Source organism: Sinohyriopsis cumingii, chromosome 13 (genome assembly GCF_028554795.1).
Source record: "Sinohyriopsis cumingii isolate HCF-2022 chromosome 13, ASM2855479v2, whole genome shotgun sequence".
Lineage (NCBI taxonomy): Eukaryota > Metazoa > Mollusca > Bivalvia > Unionida > Unionidae > Sinohyriopsis > Sinohyriopsis cumingii.
In genome coordinates this window covers 29900598-29921773 of record NC_142973.1, presented here as the reverse complement: position 1 = coordinate 29921773, position 21176 = coordinate 29900598, and the positions used below count along the sequence as shown (strand labels likewise).

At 36.0% G+C, this 21176-nt stretch overlaps 1 protein-coding gene across 1 annotated transcript in view; it reads left to right on the top strand.

Annotated features, from left to right (window-relative positions):
• Window positions 1–21176, top strand: part of LOC149785128 (uncharacterized) — an 80939-nt gene that overhangs the window by 14903 nt on the left and 44860 nt on the right. Inside the window, exons 8-15 of the mRNA XM_089931276.1 lie at window positions 10093–10216; window positions 11627–11837; window positions 13275–13448; window positions 13841–14186; window positions 15687–15981; window positions 17181–17307; window positions 19768–19998; window positions 20634–20846. Coding sequence (XP_089787402.1) covers window positions 10093–10216; window positions 11627–11837; window positions 13275–13448; window positions 13841–14186; window positions 15687–15981; window positions 17181–17307; window positions 19768–19998; window positions 20634–20846 — 1721 coding nt within the window. The remainder of the gene's footprint in view (window positions 1–10092; window positions 10217–11626; window positions 11838–13274; window positions 13449–13840; window positions 14187–15686; window positions 15982–17180; window positions 17308–19767; window positions 19999–20633; window positions 20847–21176) is intronic.

Here is a 21176-nt window from a genome sequence, read left to right as displayed (position 1 = left end):
TAATTCACAAACTTTAAATTGGTGACATGCATCAGAACCGGTAAACGAACTGCTCAAATAGAGGTAGAAATGGAGTTTAGGATGACTGACCACGCATCGGAACCGGTTATAGTTTTCCTTGAATAGAGATAATAATGGAGTTTTATTTTTGTCAAATACCACCGTTCCACTTAATTAAATGCATATTGGCAAGCAATTGTGATCAAAAAGTGGAAACGATTTGCAAGATGAATTATCATTTAGAAAGAGTCAATAAATCAGAAGATACGTTTTATTTACATGGTCTCTTTACCACACGTAATACGATTCTCTATTACGAGCTATAGTCTTTTAAGCTTGGCGCAATATAAACTTTCGCGTCGCGTAATCGAAGTATCTGGCAAGGCAACATGACCATATTGTGAAAACGTTTCGCGTTTTGAAAGCACGAATGAGTGTACTGGAGGATTGAATGCGCGATCTTAATAGAACCAAATGTAAATGATTGTTTGAATCACATGATCATGTAATCACATGATCATGTATTCAGGACAGCATGGCTTCAAGTTAGAGGTGCGCGATACTACAGGTATACCGATTTACCGCATCAATTATTTCTGGTGTTTCGAACCACAGTAACTTTACATTGGACAGGTATTTCGTCCTTAAACATTATACGGAAGTTACTATGCGATCTTGTTACGAATTTGTGTGTGTGTGTGTGTGTGTGTGTGTGTGATTTGGATTTTTAACGTAGCTTTAAAAACTTTTCAGTCATATCATATCGCTACGAGGTCTGCAGTGCGGCAGTTTATAGTGATGTCTAGCATTGGAGAATCATGTCTAAGACATGTAACACCTTGTCTCACCCAGTCACATTATCCTGACACCAGGCCGACCAGTTGTAACACTAACCTCTTAATGCTGAGCGCCAAGCGAGGCAGCTGTTAGTATCATTTGTATAAGTTTTTGGTATGACTCGGTCGGGGTTCATAACTGCGACTTCACGCATCCAAGGCGGACGCTCTAACCACTTAAGGCCACCGGAACGGTCTGTTTCGAATTTAGTGATATTGACAGCGTGTTACATTTTACGTGACAGAATAATGAAAAAGTATTATCAAAGAGTTGTATTTTGGCAGAAAATAATTATGAATACATTTAAATTATTTCCTAGCTTATGTTGATGTATGAAACACATGCATTCCTTTTAATACTGCGATTCATCCTAAGATTTTGATTTAAGATTTAATTTTATGTAATTTCTTAAATTCACTAAATTTTCTCGACTGTTGTGTTAAGTGTTTTGTGTTTACTGTCACCCTCTGATATATATCTTGTTCAGATGTTGGCATCCCATTCGAGTTTCCCTGCCTATTATATAAAATGTAGCTAGTAAACGGAATGCGTTAGTGTTAACACGCCCTATTCTTATTAGCAAACTATCTACCATCCGCACAATGCATTTACAGAGTATCAGCTATAGTGTAAGATTACACTGGTCAACAGTGAAATCATTACTGACTTGAAAAGGCCCTAATCTGTAGTATTTTGGTGTGCCGAACACGAATATAACCGTGAAAAATTTGTATTGGCTCTCGTTTTGAAGATATTCATATACCTCATTTTCTATGTTTCACTGTGTAAATTTCTCCAGTAGGACTGCAGCAACATCCGGAATAATGATGTAACATTGCATAATACCATCATGCTCACATCATCCACAGTTGATTGCATCATTTTCTGATGCAATGCAATACTAATGCCATGCGGCTGCTGAAGTAAGTTGACGTCAGCAGTGTACTATACATGTGTAGGCCTATTATACTAATGCCAGGCGGCTGCTGAAGCTGACGTAAGCAGTGTACTATATAAAGCCCAATCAGATAGGTTCAGCATTTAAAATATTTTAGACGTTGTGCGAGACAGTTCAAGCTACTGTTACATAAAACTTATTATTTTATCCATTTACGTACAATAAAGAACAGTAATGCCTCGAAAGTGTGTTAATACCGCGGACAATTTTTGCTATATTTGTGGGGAAGTGACATTTGTAAAACCAGAAGAAAAGTATCAATTCTCAAGTGAAGAAGGCATATCATCTTTACTTCGGATGCAAGGTTGGTGACCAAGACAAAGCCTTGGGCTCCGCATATATGCTGTGCTACATGTACAACACAGCTTTCACAGTGGTTGAATTGCAAAAGGTCATCAATGCCGTTTGCAGTCCCAATGGTGTGGAGAGAGCCAAGCAACCACCTAAATGACTGTTACTTCTGCTTGGTTCCTCCTCTTTCCGGCGGAATAACGAAGCGAAAGAAGTCGAGAATAGTCTACCCAAACATTCCGTCTGCATTGAGACCAGTTCCACATGGTGAGGGACTTCCTATTCCAGAACCTCCAGCAGAATATTCTCTTGATTCATCTGACGAAGACAAAGGTGAGTCGACCTGTTCTTCTCCTGGTCCATCAACATGCAGTTATCCAGATTTTCACTGTGGTGCATCATCAACCCCACACAGAATAACACAGGAAGAACTAAATGACCTGATTCGTGATTTGGACTTATCAAAGAACAAGGCAGAATTGCTAGGATCAAGACTCCAACAATGGAATCTTCTAGAAGAAGATGTCACAATTACTGCATATCGAAAGCGCCACCAGCAATTGGAGCCTTTCTTCAGAAAGGAAAGTAATCTGATATTCTGTTCCGATATTGAGGGCCTCATGAATGCTTTAAAAATCACTCATGACCCACAAGAATGGAGACTATTTGTGGACTCTTCGAAACTGAGTCTCAAGGCTGTGCTTTTGCACAATGGAAACATTCTTCCATCTATTCCAGTAGCGTATGCTGTCCACATGAAAGAGACATACGATAACTTAAGGCAGCTACTGAATTCCATTGAGTATAACAAGTACAGCTGGCACCTCTGTGGTGATTTGAAGGTAGTTGCCTTTTTAATGGGACTGCAGCAAGGATATACAAAATACATGTGTTTCTTATGCGAGTGGGATAGCCGAGCAAGGGAAATGCACTACATGAGGAAGGAATGGACTCACAGGCAGAATGTAGCCATTGGAGAGAAGAATATCCAACACCCAGCTCTGGTTGAGGCTCAGAAAATCTTGCTACCACCCCTTCACATCAAACTAGGTTTGATGAAGAACTTCGTGAAAGCCATTGACCGGACTTTGCCAGCATTCCGATACCTGCATGAAAAATTCCCTCGACTCAGCGAAGCAAAGATTAAAGAGGGAGTTTTTGTGGGTCCTCAGATTCGAGAGCTTTTCAAAGATGACCGGTTCAACAACTTGCTGGAAGGTGACGCGAAACAAGCATGGAATGCTTTTCGCCTAGTTTCTACAAACTTCCTCGGAAATGTTAGGGCAGAAAACTATAAGGAACTAGTAGAAGACATGTTGATGAAGTATAAGAAACTTGGCTGCAATATGTCTCTAAAGATTCACTTCCTTCATTCCCATTTGGATTTCTTTCCTAGCAACTGTGGTATTGTTAGTGATGAACACGGCGAACGTTTTCATCAAGATATCGCAACAATGGAACAAAGATACCAGGGAAAATGGTCCACTACAATGCTGGCTGACTACTGCTGGACACTCCTCAGAGATGCTCCCGAACAGCTGTACAAGAGACAGGCGAAGAAATCTAAGATGTAGTCAATGACTTGATTTTTTATAGGTAGGCTATTACAGTTGACCTTTTACTATTGGAATGCATTTCGTTATGTAAACATTAATTTCTTGCAGATTACAAAAAAACTAGAGCCAATTTTGCAATTTGACTGTCATATTCGTGTTCAGCACATAAAAATTGATAAGAATTGACTAATTTTATTTCAGTAACATGACTTTTGTAAAAATTTGTTGTCCAGTGTTAGTCAACCCATTTGAGTTACAGTTTTTATATGATAACTCATACAGCAACTAACATCGACACAGCACGATCGTCAGCTATAAGGAACTGATCATGTAAGTTTCATGCATGTGGGATGGGTTTTTTGTTGAGCTATTTTAATTTCTTTTATCCAAGATATTTCATTTATTTAAAACAATGGATATACTCTTGTGTAATTTTACTATTAATCAGATCAATATATTTGTTTCCAGTGACTGACCGACGGATTTTTATTTCAAAATTGTCAGGCCCCCGCCACAGGATTAACTTGGTACCTAATATAATTTCGGCACACCTTCGTACGTATCGCGGTATGTTCAGAAATACCGCGGTACACGGTACAAATGTCTCGTGGTATTCAGCTCTAATGCGAGTTAAATAAGGTCGAAAGGGGCCCTGAACACTGCCTTTTTTGATCTCACGAGAGCCAGTCAGAAGTATTTTTGTCACATAATTGATCTTCTGATAGCGTGTTCGAAGAGCGGTGTACGCTCAAATACGCGATCTCCAGTCACAAAATTGATAACAAGTGAGATCATGTAATTAAAGCCAACTTTCCGATTTCCTTTCCTGAGACTGCGTAATCGAGCATTGAGAGGGTACATTTATGCCATCTCGAGTACATTGTCATCTGGTATTATCTTTTTATGGTTCTAACTTCGATTGCACGCATTCGAGTTTCGATAATGTACAATGCAATGTTTTTAACGTCACAAACATGAAGTTTTCTTGTGTAATTCGATTACGCGAAGTAGGAATTTCTATTTTATCGAAATAGCTCAATGATCGTAGTCAGTAGCATCCTTCGATTCCATGAGTGGCAGCCAGCAACAAATAGATCCAACAATATTTCCGGCTTAATTCTTGCTTTAAAAATGTCTCAATCTTACCCGAGTTACAGACATTATGTAAATGAAAGATACCTTCAGACTGACTTCTCAGGTTTTTGTGTTTGAGTCTTGAGATCGTGAAATATTACGTTATAGCCATCAGATGGCCCTGATGCTTGTTGTACAAGCTCCAACGAACATATTGTGTATATAACCTGTATCATTTTGTGCTATCTTCTGCTGAAAATAAACAGTCGAAATAGGAACATGAAGTTATTAGAGTTTTACAGTATATGGGTTGGATACTTAGTGAATGCTTAATATAAAATGTACACTATAATCACAATACACATGTATTGTAATGCATTTGGAGTATGCGCATTTGGTTGCGCATTTGGCTATAGCGCCCGTTGTAAGGATTTAAAAAAAAATTACCTGTCTGATTATTGGACTTCTGTGCAACGGAAATATTCCTTAGCCCGAAATAATTAGTCAGTTACCAGGGGCAAACGTCACGGAGTGAAGTGTTAGTGAGTTTCCATGATGCCATGGTTCACTAGTAGTGAATTCCGGTAAAAACCGAACGAGTGACTGTAACAAGACAACTGGGTGGGATTTCCGGATTCACAACAGAACACTTTTGACGATGTAAATTCAATGTTTAATAATGATTTGAATGAAAATATTAGATTTAATTAACACAAGAACGCACAGACTTAATGATGAAAAATACAAATTAATTTAGCAAATACAAAGACAACGGGTGAATGGTTCACAACGACTTGACAATGAAACGATGGATATAATTTACTCAAGGTAGTAAACAATGTAGAATTTTACTCCTGTAGTAAAATGAATTCACTCAGGTAGTGAAATTATGGTGATAAAAAGGGACAGATATACAACTTATCTTTACAGTCCCGAAGGAAACAATGGGTTTTACGAACCCCAAAATTAGCCCACGGCTGGCTAAAGAATTATATGTAAGGAGATACACTCCCGTCATCAGCACACTTTATTTCAGCTCCACGGCTGCTATAGTTCAGCTTCACAGCTGCTACGGTTAATTCCTGTGGTTGGTTTTACAGTTTGTACCACGTCGACCCCGATCAATGATAACTTCGAACGGGTCACTCTGGTCACTCTCGACACCCTAGATACTCGGGATACTCCAGACAGCTCTACACACTCCGGACACTCGGAACAGTCCGAACAGCTGAAAATATATCAAATACCGTGTACTCTACATGACACGGGCATAATAACGTTATGCCGTTATACACAGTAAGTTATACGGATTATATTACCGGTACAATAATTACACAACAGGCTTCAGAAGTAAACCTAACCCTGCTCGACAAGAATCCTACTGTACTAAACATTTCTTAAATACGTAGCCTTATATTACTAATATAAATCCCTTGCTACCTCGCAAACAATAATAGAAATACGTGCATTATATTGCATAAACCAAAGCTGCATAGGAAACATACAAAAATAAACGTGGTAGTACAATAGTTACATCTTATATACAAGAAATTAATAAACTTACATACCTCTACAGCTGAAGATATGCAAGTCTTTATAGTAGACCGCTGACTGACAAGACTATCCGTAATGTAAAGAGCTTTACCTACGGCGAGGTATTTATACACAGATATCGTCTGTGCACTGAAGGCATTCGGTTCTTCCCATCGAAAGCACTTCGCACGTGTGGAATAGGATGAACCGAACTCACTATTTCGAAATACAACACAATACACATAAATCACCTTCGTGTATCGTTGTACACAAAAAACGAAACCCGAGTACATGTATTTAATAAATAAAAAAAGTTTATACTATTCCGTGACAGTGACCCTGTCTTACCATGGTCACTATTAAAATATATTGGTGTACATTGGTAGTGTGACTGCAGTGGCATTATTTACGGTAGGAAACCTGTAAATCACACAATGGAATCAACAAGAAGATATACCGTTTATGTCGCCATGGTGGCAAATGTGATGCAATTTTACTGGCGAAATGTGCCTGGAAATCGTGGATTGACTGGTCTAAGGTGACGTAACTAAAATAGTTCCCTGTGTTAGGGGACAGTTGTATAGTTTATACGGCGTGAAACGCTGGCGGTACGGAAACCTAACAAAGAGAAACCATGCAGATGTGCGGTTGATATATATTTGACAGGTTGTGAGATATGTGGTCTTGCATTGATTAGAATAAAATTTATGCATAGCACGGACACCTCGGGCTTTCTAATATACAACTGAAGTTGTATCGAAGTCTTTGGAAATTTGGGCAAATGTATGACTTCTAGTGGGAATCGCACTATGGTTTGACACCGCTCGGTCAAGCAAAGACCCATGGCTCGTAACAGTATCATAGAATTATTAATTTGTTTGGGAAAATTATTAATTTCTTGGTAGAATTGCTATAGTTTACCACGGGATTTGTCTACACAAATCTTGAAATATTTACAGTAAGATCTATAACTACTTAGAATGTTAACTTATTTCAAGGGTTAGTTACATTGTGAAGAAAAATAATGATGTCTGATTGCAGTATGTATGTATGTATGTATGTATGTATGTATGTATGTATGCATGTATGTATGTATGTATGTATGTATGTATGTATGTATGTATGTATGTATGTATGTATGTAAATAGGTAGGTGTGTAGAGTACCTCAACACAAAAGTGACTATTTAAATAGTGTAGTGACGTGATCGAGGATCAAATCATAATCCAGTGTTAAACGGGGTAAAAAAAATAACAATAGGCACCCGTGTTGATAAGTATAGACAAAATGTATTGTCTAAGAACTGGATAATTGTTTGTTTTTTTCCTTTATTTTTCTTCACTGGATGAGTCTTTCTGGTTTGAAAAGGTAATAGTCTAGCAGCCTGGTTCTAATGTGACGGGAAATATAATAAGTTAGTGTCTGTCCTCCGACTGAAATAAATGTTGCGTCATAGGACAGAATCAATATATCTGGTTAGAAATTGTAGCAATGTATGATGCGTCTGTTTTGGCGGGAAGTGTAATTAGAGTTTGTCTGACCTCAAATATAAATTTAACATTTGAGTCTTTAATATATGGTCTCAAATATGGCATTCTTGACAAAAATGGAGCATGTGATTGAAATGGCATTCAATTAAAGCAATGTAACTTTCTAGCAAACGCCACGTCCTATGTAGCGATCAAGCTACTGTAGGGTTGATTTATTGGTAGCAATTAAAACACAAAATTTCGCACATTCCAAGCACTCTGCATGACAAGGTAACAACATAGCAATGATCTTGAGAAACCATTTGAAAGAAAAACCTTGCCTGACTTCATACTGACCGAAACTAGAACATACCTTAAGTATAAAGCGCAATATTCAGTGAGAATCTTTAATTTAGGATAGCCAACTTTTTTTAGGGGCCCCTAGTGGCCGAGTGGTCAAAAGCGCTCTCCGTTACGGATCACTGCCATCTCACCTCTGTCTGCGTGGGTTCGAGTCTCGGATTCGGCTAATGTGGGTATGTGAGAAAGCTTGCCGGTAGCTTCTCGTGGGTTGGTGGTTCTTTCCGGGGTTTTCCCGGGTTCTTCCTCCACCATTAATACTGGCCGCCATGTATAGCCTATCCTGTGCTGAAAAATGGCGTTAAACCCTACAACAACAACAACAACAAAAGCCAACTTTTTAAAACTCCGATTTTAAACTTCATACAGGATTTATAAAGGATAAACCTATGAATATTTTTAATTAAGAACGTATCTTTGCCACAAGAATCCTAGAATAGAAACTGGTGGCCTAATGTCAATTTCCCGTTGTCTCTCTAATCGCCTGTCATGTGAAACCTACCAATTACTTCAACATAGTATATCCCCTTGTCCTTTGCATCCCTAATGCCACAGATAATGGTAGCTCATAAAGTTAATTTTCTCTGTTCCATATAATCCCACAAACATTATGGCTTAATGTTAATTTACCATTGTTGCCTAAGTACCATAAAATAAGCCGGAGGTTTGTCAATTTACCGTTTGGCTCTAGAATATTTGTACCCTGAATCAACACAGAATTCCCGTTTGGCTCTCATTTGCCTTTCTTGAATCTAGAGTCCCTTATCTGAAGATAGACATTTTCCACTCAACATTACATTTATGTTATTGGGAAGACAAATTTCAACCGATTATATTAATCTCGCCAAAATAGAACCTACCTGTTACACTTTTGCCATTTCTAACCAGATAGACTTATGTTGTCTGAAAAAATGCTGTAAACATACTGTTAGAGAATGCAATACACTTATTAATATTCATTGTAGCATAGCGGCCTAATGTTAATTTCCTGTTGGACCCTATAATCATTTTTACGCTGTTTAACAAATGATCCTCCCCAAACCCTTGATAGCCCTGCTATAGTGACTATGCAGAGACAACAAAAGGGTGAGTTCATACACACACACACACACACACACACACACACACCAAAAATAGTCATCTGTAGAGTGAAAGAGAAATAGATTTCACTTGGATGAAGTCCTTGAACTCTTACTTTCACCTAGTAACCCACAAGAACATGGATCGTCACAAAAAATGTGTACGCATTCCATATTACTTATCTACAGAAATCAAAATATCAATGATACAAAATTGCAATAGCCAGTCCAGACTGTACTTCTTTAGGAGGCACACACATACTGTGATCAATATCTTTTTTCTCAACCTATATTATGGTTCTAAAAACAGATTATTTTTAGATATTAAAATCTCTCTCTCTCTCTCTCTCTCTCTCTCTCTCTCTCTCTTGGTAAGTCAGGCGACAGACTAACTAATCGAGAGAGAAACATAGAGATAGACCAAAAATAATCTGATGGTAAGTTTTCCCAAATTCCCAGCCCACCCATCTCTCTCTCTCTCTCTGGTTGGTCTGTCACCATATCAGTTTTACCACAGTTTATCACACACACACACACACACACACACACTGGACCCTCGTCTCAAACTTAGGGGAGAAAAAGATACATGATGTATCTGAAATAATCGAAATAGGACACTCATGATAAAATATAAATAAACCCGTATTAAAGAAATTAGGGTTTCTTTATCTTTTCCTATATACCAGTTTAATTAGGTGGCCTTGATATTGGAAAATATATTTAATTTCATTTGCAAATTTTGATATTTCAAATGTAGTTACCAGCAAGAAAATAAATTATTAGACGTACCGAGTTAAATTAATTTTAACAGTACATTGTTTATTTCATTCTTCAACTTCTATTTGTTTTTGTGTCTTCATTAATGCCAATTATTGTTAATCGTCATCGGATTTGTCTATAAGATTAAACTACACATTTCTTACATTCTCATATCAGGAGGGAACAGACTGACAGTCAAACAGGAATGCGGAAAAGGAAATTATAACCCAGTTCCAGCGAACTTTGCTTGCGAGGGCGACTTTGTTCTGATTGATTGGGAACCATTTAAACACCTAGATCGGTAAGAAAGCACAATATCAGCTTGACGCTTGTGTACATTTTGGAAAGGCTCCCAGTACATCCATGACATATTCATAGGAAAACAATCTAAAACTGAGTAAGGAAGCGGATGTACAAACATATTATATTGATTATTTAAAAAGTAACATTGAGAAGAAAAAAAATAATGATATGAAATGTGTCGTAAAACGTTCCCTCATAAGAAGGAAGAGATTACTAACGCATGAAGCCGTATAGCGTTATTTTACGTTAGTGAAACGCGCGATAACATTCAAAACTGTATAATTCTTTAAGGTTATTGTAGAGAAACTTAAAAATAAAAATATAAAGTGACAATCTTCTATTTTGTATCATGAAAATGCATTCATTATTATAGTAAATACAAGTAAGGGACCATGGTAATAGGTAATCATGAAAGTAGGTACTAAGCAATGCTGACGGAGATCTAAAAGAGTCTATTGAAACGAAACTGTCAGAGCTCAAAATGAAACTCTCATAGTAAAGTCTTTAAAGATATAGGTGCTAAATATGTTTAAATATAAACATTGTCTTCAATACTCGTGCTGAGTCCCCGAAAGTAACAGTATTGCATTGACATATAATTAATTATTTATAAGTGTGTGAAAAGTTCTTGATTTTGACTTTGTTGCTAAGAAAACCAATAAATGTTTTTTTAATCTAAGTTTGTGTTGACATCATTCATTTGTTACCGAGTCATTAGACAGACGCTTAGTCTAAAATCATGTTTTATATGCACTAACATTTCTTATATTCGCATCCTTTACTGCCTTGCTGAGATCTTATGTTCGATTTAAAAATGAATTGTTAAGTGTTTCAGAGATGCCATAATAATCTCTAGAGTAATTAGAAATGCTAATTTTAAATGGAATGATTACCAAGAAAACAATGCAGCGCTGTATAATTGATAGAAAGATTAACAATGTAGACTCTCTCTACCTATTAAAAGCAAAGAAAACTAAGATAACTGTACACATCTTATAAAGTCAAAGTTTAGAATTTACAAGAACAACAAAAATTAATTTTCAGAACTATATTACTCTTTGAAATCAAGATATATTTGAACAAAATGCACGTGTTTGATCAAATTTATAAAATCTAAATATCGGCGGGCGAGTTTGTAGTTAAAGAATCCGCCTCTTTTCTGAGAGTCGATTTTTTAAGAAGAGGCAGTACAAAATAAATTTTTGTGCTGGTATATGCTATACTGAAGTTTCAGGACGTTATATAACTGTAACTACGTAGAGAAATCACTTTCATAGAAACATAAAATTTATTCGACATCATTTGGAATCTATGATAATTTGTCGCATCGTTTTCTTGAAGGAGAAATAAGATATGTCAGAGATACATTCTGTACATCAATATGAATAAGCTTTCAATTTATTTTCAGCATTCAGTTTACGGTGGAGGTGACAAATGGTGGTTACGTGTTATTTAAAAATTTTGATAACTCACAGCAGATGGAAAAATACAACTTGACGGGTAAAACAAAACAAAGCAGCTTCAGTATTGTCTTTGATTATCAGGTCCCAATTCATTGCCGTGAATATGCCAGTCCTTGTTCCAGTGAGCCCATCATCGTGCCGGATGTAACTAACAGTGTAAGTGAATTACATGCTTCACAATGGGAAGTACTATAAAATATAAAATAAAACCGTGGTACGGACGTTGATTAAGTTGGTTTCGTAGGGTTTAACTCCATTTCTCAGCACGTAATTGGTTATTTATGGCAGTCACACTATTTGATGGAGCAAGAACCCCGGAAGATACTGAGGGGGCATGGGCCAATTTTTACGTACTAATTTAATGCCACAATCATCGACCTAGTATATATAAAAAATCATTAAAAAAATTAAATACGTAAGTACGGTCAAAAATGTCCATATTTTTGGATACCTATATTAAAACAAAGGATAAGAATATTATCCACTTGACCAAATAAGTCAATGGCAGTTCATAGCAGTAATAGTTTATGCACCCAAACCCCAAATATCTACCTGCAATTTTCATGTCCAAAGGTCATTTTTGACACCACCTGATGTTCACAGTGCAAACAGAAGCCCTTTTCCTAGATGACAATTCTGCAAAACAGAGTGTACTAAATAGGCTGATGCAATTAAAAATAGTTGTCATCCAAGCCGTTTTTTTAAGATATTCTACTTGCCCCAAACCCATGTGTTTACTGCTATGGGAGGCTAGCTCTTCTTCCCAGCCGACTATTGGTATTGCATTATCAACATACTGCAGAGTAACTATGGAAGGTGTACATGTCTGACATCAGTTTCAAGAACAACACAAGCCCGAAACACCTAGCTCAGAAATATATCCATATATTTAAATAGTAAACAATAATAGCTGAAAAAGTCACACCATAGCCTTAAGTTAAGAAATTTGCCAGGGAGGCCAATTTACGAAACCGTACTCTGCCACCTGAGAAGAACCAGCGACGATCGGGAAGCAACTTACAAGATATCTCAAAACCACGAAGGTTGTGCCGTGACTCAATCTCACGCGGACAGAGGTGAGATGTGTGAACGATGTGTAAAGACATGCTTTGTAGGCCACTCGGCCATCCGGGGCCCCTACTGATGTCGTATGAAAATGGTCGTACGGAGAGAAGAAAATATTTGAATTGCAAAGAAATAATGATGTGCAGTAAACATACCGACTAAAAGACGTCTACTCCTCATAATAAAAAAGCGATTCTGGGATTAATGACCAGCAGACTTCTATTTGTCAATTTATGTACTGCTGAATGTAATGTATCAGAGATTCTAATACTTTACAGACAGCAAAGTTTTATGTAAATAAAGAAAGTGAAATAATTTGTTGAGTTCGCTGAATTCATGCATTTAAAATGTAACATAGATAAGATATAAAAATGCCAATGCTCATACAATGGTATATCTGAAATCACGTAAAATGGTATTACAGAGATACTGACCAAGGTGTTCACCATATCCACTTATTAAGATCTGGAATTGTTTTGGTTTTTTTTTACTTTAAGACAAAAACTAATAACTTTTAATCTTTTTCAGTCGTCTTTTAAAGTTGCATGGGATGGATGGCACGACACTGATTCAGGGATAAGTACATATGAAATTGAAGTATTCCAGCTGATACCCGATGGTAAAATCAGTGACTTGACCAAACTGAAACACGGCGATAAAGTTTCTGGCACTCCTGGACCTTTCAGTTCATCAGTATCTGAGGTGTGTCTTGTGCAAACCAATTAACCAGACAATCTATCAGCATACATAATGTATTTCACACATGGGGTATTTTATATCACTGTATTTACTGGGGACTGGTTAATAGGTCATTTCAACTGTACATTTCCTTTGTTGTAAAGACAAACACATATTTCATCCATGATAATCGCGTCCTCTGGACATAATGACTTTGAGTACCACTACAAAAATTAACACTTAAATACATTTTTAAATCCGTCGGTAGCAGAGGAACTGTTTGTAAATATTGTTTCAGATTTATTAATTACATGAAAATAAGAATTCAATAAAGCAAGATTTCAAAGAAAATCTCAGGAAGCTAAGTGACAGTTCCGTTATTTATGTGAACATATATTGTTTTTACTAAATTGCAGACAACTATTTCCGTCACAACTGCGGGTGCTTATGCTATATTGTTGATAGCCTTTGACAAGGCTGGAAATAGAAAATCATCAAGACGTATTTTGATCTTCGATAACGTTTCCATTGTTGAACAAATGAACGATCCTTCAAAAGTGACTTCAGCCTCCAAAGAGACCAATTATGAATGGATAACAACGCCATGTGGAACCGTTCATATAGAATGGTTCAATCGTTTTACAAATAAAGAGCATGAACGGAGCGGATGGCTGAATTCGGTGCAGAAAGTGTACGACGTTGACACCGTTCTTGACGACAACGAAGGGGAAAGACAAATAAGCAAAACAGAAAATGTTCATGGTATATATATATATATATATATATATATATATATATATATATATATATATATATATATATATATATATATATATATATATATGATGTTTGTCATGTTTAAATTTAGTAATAGACCTTATCTTGTTGACAACTTAGCATGTTCTAGATATGATCTTGTGACCCTCATCTTGGTTCTGTTGCTGTGTCTTGATTTTCTTTTCATAATGCTGTATACCTGAAAAATTACTGATTGATACCTTAACACCTGAAGCAGAATCCTTCTTATTGTTGTGTTCAGTTTTTTATATGGGTGAATTTATTAATTCAAATTATTCTTCACTGGGATTGCAAAGTGTTCAATAATATTCTTGGACAGAAACATTAGTTTTGAATTGTAGTGAATTCAGAAAAGAACATTTTGGATTATATTATAGTGACAATCCAAAGTTAGCACTTCATTACAATCCAGGCCTAGGACACGTCAGCACATTCAATATTGTAACTTGTTCTGTATACCACCGAAACCCAACTGAACTTCATTCATTTTGACTGTGTTGGAATTTCTAAAACTATTTGGGATTTAATTCACAGTACTGTAATTTTAAAAAATTCACTTTGTACTTTCTCGAGAAAGAAATTATTTGTTTAAATTTTACAAAAATATTTGGCTTTCACTCTTTTCTGTTATTCAGTTTAAGACATTACAGTCGTAACATTGGTAAGAAGCAGGTATCAATTTGGGCATTTTTTGACTGTATTTAGAGACAGATTGATATATCTCGCTTAGTTAGTCAGGTAAAGTTCGTCTTTATACCATTGAATTTTGAACAATGTTAAAAGGTAGATTTTGTACAAATTAGGAGCTTGAGTTGTTTGAGGCAGCTTTTGGCTAAGACAATATTTTAAGGTATATTTTATTCCGTACGGAATAAACACATTTATGCTGATCATCACATCTTTGATTAATTTTGATAAACCTTTACCATATTGATCTATATAAAAAATAGACACCGAGTTAGCAATTTTGATAATGTTTTTCAACAGACATTTTTCATTAATTATCTCTTTTTGTCCGTTGAATCCCCTGTCATTCAAACATATAATGATGTGTGGTTTTCCCTAAGCTTTTGTGCTAATTGTATGGTTTGGTTTAGTAAGCTTGTTGTCTTCCCATTACGAAGCGCTTGATTATCCCAAAATATCGGCAAACTGTTTTTCTAACATCAATTTTATCAATGAATCAAACCAATTTGCACGCACACACGCACGCAAACAGAGACACTATATATATACATATGTGTGGTACGGTATGAATGTGTGTGTGCGTGTGTTGGTTTAAGTAGTAAGGATCATATTCGGCTGCTCTTTCTTGGATAATATCTTGCTTTTCATCCACCAGAAAATCGTTATCATGGAAAGTTTGTTCTCATCTTTATTTTACCTATATATTTCTATTGTTGATAAAATCAAATTATTCCAACAAATGTCACTCATTATATTATACACCCTGTTTTCTTAAAGGTATTGTTCGTTTTGAGGTTGGTTACGAGACGATCTATGCAAGCAACATCACACATGTTCCCTTCAAAAGCATACCGGATATACATTCAGAAAGTGCGGACCTGAAAGAAGACATTATAGATGGAAAGCGACTGGTAATTCACGTGCGGGCCTACGACATAATGGGTAAATTTTCCGAAGATACTGTAAATGTCACCATTGACACCAGTCCGCCTGTTATTGAGAATCTGTGGTTGACACGAGGAGATCGTGTTAATATCAGCGTGTCCAGTTTGAGGGAATTTACCAACTTAACGTAAGTGATCAAAACACTTGTAAATGTCTGTAATTATTGTGAACATCATCGACTGTAATATTATTTTATTTGTATTTACGAATGGATTGAAAGACGCATATCTGTTTATATAGCTATGCCACCGTCATGTTTAAAATCCATTTGTGGTGCACTTGTACCGAGGTAGGTTTTGTAATATTCGTGACAAATCCATTGTATTTAAAATCCGTATAATCAATAAGGAATCTGAATAGTTATTTAATAATACATTGTTAATGTAAGTAATTAAACCATCGGTGAAAGAGAGTTTTTTTAACATCAAAAGAAAGGTAGTTTCCTTTACATGATAATAATAATGAATGCTATTTACAAGCAATGTAGGTGGGGCAAGGAGAAGTAGGGGCGATTGTATTACAATTTAAGAAATATCCTCAGTTGTATGCGTCACATGTCTCAAATTTGGGTAATCAGTGGCTCAAATATCTATATTCAACGGACTAGGACTACTGAGTGATTCGTACAGCTGACATTGAATCTGGGACTCCTGTTAACTTAGTACCTGGGTCATAATCTGGAAACCATTCAGATTTCCAATGATATGAGCATGAACAGGTAAACGTGTACGTGTAAATTACATGATATTGTCGGTCACATAGTCCATCAATATACACAGGAACTAAGCCCCAGGATCATTAAAGCTGAAAACTATTGAGATAGATTGTAACCATATATGCAACTACTGGGCGTAAAAAGGCAAGTAAATGTATGCATACAGCTGAAATCGCCACCCAGGTCTATCCTTATCGCAGCCATTTCAACAATCTTAGTCCCTGGGTCATATACTGAGAACTAATGAGATGCCCACTTAATGACCAAAAAGACACTTCATGGACATGTAAAGACAAGTGCACGAACCAAACTAACATTTGTCCCCGTGGAAGTCCTTATGTTCTCCAAAAGGGACAGGTGGGGATTCGCCTTTAATAAACACATGATTTTATTCCGAATATGGAGCCGAACTATGTAAGCGTAACAGTTAAATTATTTACATATAAACAGCTTAGAAGTTATTTGGATTCTTGTCTTATCTATATTTCGCTTTGCGTATCCTATCTTCCAACTAGCTATCGGTTTTGTGTAGTTATTGTGATTGTTATTATAATTCGATCATATGAAAAATGAAAGAATCATATTTTGCAACAATTTTTCTTCATCTGTAGGATCGAGTGGCTGGCATATGATTTTCATAGTGGGATTGACTATGTCCGATGGAAGCTATATGATAATTATACGGGTCACGCAATTGTACATGGACTGGATCATTTGTCTCCGCAAGGGGAAGCAGCGGTAAACTGATTCACCTGTTCTCATCCGTCTTCATTTATCTTCTAAACGATGTAATGTGCTTTTGGTTCAAACGCCCGACCATTTTTATCAAGTAACATTTTAATGCTATATGCTTTTTCAAATTCAGTTTTCTAATTAACTGGATTATTTCCTGAATATCTTTTGGTACTAGTGACTCAGTTTCTTTATACCTAGGGGATTGAGGGCAAAAATGAGAACTGTAACGTCGCCCTCTTAGTAAGAGGGGTGGTTAATTGGATTTGGCTGGCGTTATCTAGAGGATGACCTCCCTCGATACTATAGCCCGGCGGGAGTGAAAGAAGAGTGGAATTTCAACAGATAACTGAGCGAGAATACTGAGAAGAAATAAAGAAATACGAACCCCTTTGACAAGAAAATAACAAATTTAATCAGACACATTAATAACGGCAATTCCAGTTCAAGTTAGATTATATCAATAGAATTTAACAGGTGTGTCCAACTGGGATTTATTTCATCATCATAACGACAGGTGAAAATCTGAGCAATGTTCACGACCGATTTGCATCACCTTCCTGTCTGACCGTATATCAACGTCTCCTAGCTCATCCTTCCTAAGCTCTATGTTTTGCCCCTTCATGGACTTCCTTGTCCTTTTATTCTGACCTCGTCATTCTTTCTTTCCCTGGACTCCTGTCTCCAGACTGAATCGTCTTTCTCTCAGAAACTGTTCCTTAAAGGACAAAATCACCACATAAGTCTGTACACCCCACTCTTTAGAGGTACATGCAATTCACTTACATTATTCAGATGATGTTGCTATCCCCACACTGCGTAAATTCTGACTATGTACGGTAGGACATTGACCTCGCTTTTCAGCGGCAAGTCTTAAATTATCGTATTATTTTACATATGCTACTACATGATATCTGTATCGTCCTAACAAACAAAGGAAGTTATTTCATATAACCCTATGAAATCCCACACATATGAACATTTGGACTGCATGCAATCAATTCTACCAATGAACTAATAAGTGTATAATTAAAAGGTAAATTGCATAGCAATTCTAGCATCAACACTTTCCATGAAATTAAATAAAATAAATTGCATAATAACTCTAGCATCAAGATTTCCATGAAAGTGAATAAAATAAATTGCATAACAACTCTAGCATCAACACATTTCCATGAATTGAATAAACGATACATAATATGGAAACCTAGTCATAGCAAACACATTTGCATAAAACAAACAATGAAATATTAGAATATTACGTGAAACTAAAATTGCGTACCTTGTTGCTGTTCTCTTTCAGAACTTCCTTATTGCTGTTCTCTTTCAGTACTTGTGCGTCCTAGCGCTAAACATGTCCTTTTTTTTACAAGACGGCCAACTGATCCCTTTCTTGTTTCACGAGGAAAGCACTCATATCTTTATGCTTCCACAGAGTCAAGACTAAGTTTCCTCTTCTAGGAAATGTTCAGACTAAAGAATTTTGACTAAGGTCGTCACTTTAAAGTCTGATTGCTCTTAAGTGTACGCCCTAATTTATTCTGCCCAATCGTAGGCAGCGGTCCCTAATTTTTGCCAAAGAAATAATTCCTTTCATCGGGTTTAGACATATCAGAATCTGTGAACGACAGAGCGTGACAATTTCCCTTTGAAAAAAATGACAAGTGGACATAGGTTCCTACCAAGCGGTTTGGGTTGGTAGCTCAAATGTTTACTTTCTAAGGACCGCATTAAGATAACCCGGTCAATTTCAGTTGGCCGGAATTCCGTCCCTTTGAAGTTTACACTGACATAGGGGATTTGAATGAAGAAAGGTCGAAGTGACCCGTCACAAAGACTTTTCTAGCTTAAATGCGAAATGATTTTAATGCTCAATGCATTCAGCTTTAAAGTTCGCTGCAATTCCATATTCGACACTTCACAAGAACCATCCGTAGCTTTATCCTGAAGTACTTTTTCACCTCGTACTTCATGTCGAGATCGTCTACTCCGCGATTTATCTTTAGATAATTTTCCGCCGTTGGCCGTTAGTCTTTCGAAGCTTGCTTTATATCCGGAATCTATATAAAACTGTATGATTGTTGTCCTTTTATTTATTTACTCGATTTTGCTTGATATGTGTCCAAACCGTGCATAATACATTTTTATAAACATATTGTCAAACGTGCATTCGAAACTTCCTGAAAATCAAATACGAAGAGAAATTACATGAACTGACATGATAATATGTGATATGATACGAAGTCACACATAGTTAAGGACTGATACATATATGAAAAGTTCTGTTTAAACGCTATAATTATTAGAGATCATGAAAACCACAAAGGAAATATCATCAACCATGATTTGTATGAGATGTAATCTTCATCTGTCAAGAGAATGTCATCACAATGTAGTCATCATATGTTGATTTATCTTTGCAAGTTGACTGAAAATCTTTAAGTAAAGTTTGCTAAACATTTCTAGGACATGGAGAAATGCCAAAAAAAGTATATGAACTCAAACCGAGGACCTGACTGTTACTGTACGCCTTTCAATGGATGCTATCACAGGCATTTTGTTTTGAAACCTCAAGTGTCGGTGGTTGAAGACCAAGGACTGAGGTCAAACAAAGATAAGGGGGCACATGACTCTGATTACTTCTTTGAGGTGGAAGTGGAAAATACCGCTAAACTCAAAACAACCATGACTATGAAAGTAAGTGCAACATGATCATCTTTCTTTTGAAAGTGTGTTTTGAAATGTAGGCTTCAAATCATTTCAACTTAGTAAAAAAGTATTTTAAAAATATGTGTACTGCAATTAATTGCAATTTACCTATATTTAGCAATTACACGTGTCAGTTTAAAACGACACTCATTGTAAATATTGATTGGCTATTAAGGCTGTGTGTACTTTGTAACATTTGCCAAGCAAAAGAATATAATATGATGGTAATATATATTATCGACTGTATAAAGTAAACTTCTTGTCCACTGTCTTGTCGTAATTTCTTGACAATTAATTTACATTCTGATTGACAGTATCTTAATCATTGTGATTGTTTGACAAACTTTAGTACCGTATACACATTTTTAAGTTTTATGTTTCGTACCTGTATATCCCAATGACATCTTAAATTTATTGCATTTTGATATTTGCTTTCTTATATACCAGACGTTATGTTGAATCTTGCCAATACCAGTTAATGAAAATAAAATTGTTTTTTTCTTCTATGTTATATGTTATATATATATATATATATATATATATATATATATATATATATATATATATATATATATATATATATATATATATATATATATATATATATATATATATATATATAGGTGACTATAGACATATCTCCCCCTCACAATGGGTCTGTACACGAAGGATATCCTGACCAACCAGAATTGGACTTCCAGCAGTCTACAGTTATTCACGCCTATTGGGACGGCTTTTTCGACAAAGAGAGTGGGGTCCTTTTCTACAGATACGGGTTTTCTGATAAGTGTCTGTCAGCAGATTATTTTGTCCTGGACTACAAGAACGAGAGCGTGGTATAACATATTTTCCTAAATTTAGTTTTATATAAATTGTCATCACTGAGTAGTCATGTCTTGTAGAAAATCATTAAAAGTTTGTTTTGGCTTAACTCAGGCATATAAATTCACAGACGTGATTTGAAACTGATTGAAATATTTTTATTCCACAAAATGTAAATTACACATTCAGAATATGTTTATCATTGCTAAGAAGTATTTAAAAATAGGAGAACAAATTCACCCGAGAACACACTTTTCTATCCCTATATTTAATTCAGTGCAGTAAAAATAAAAAATATGTGTCAAGAAACAAATGTAGAATATTGTCCGAAATGTGTTTTTAGT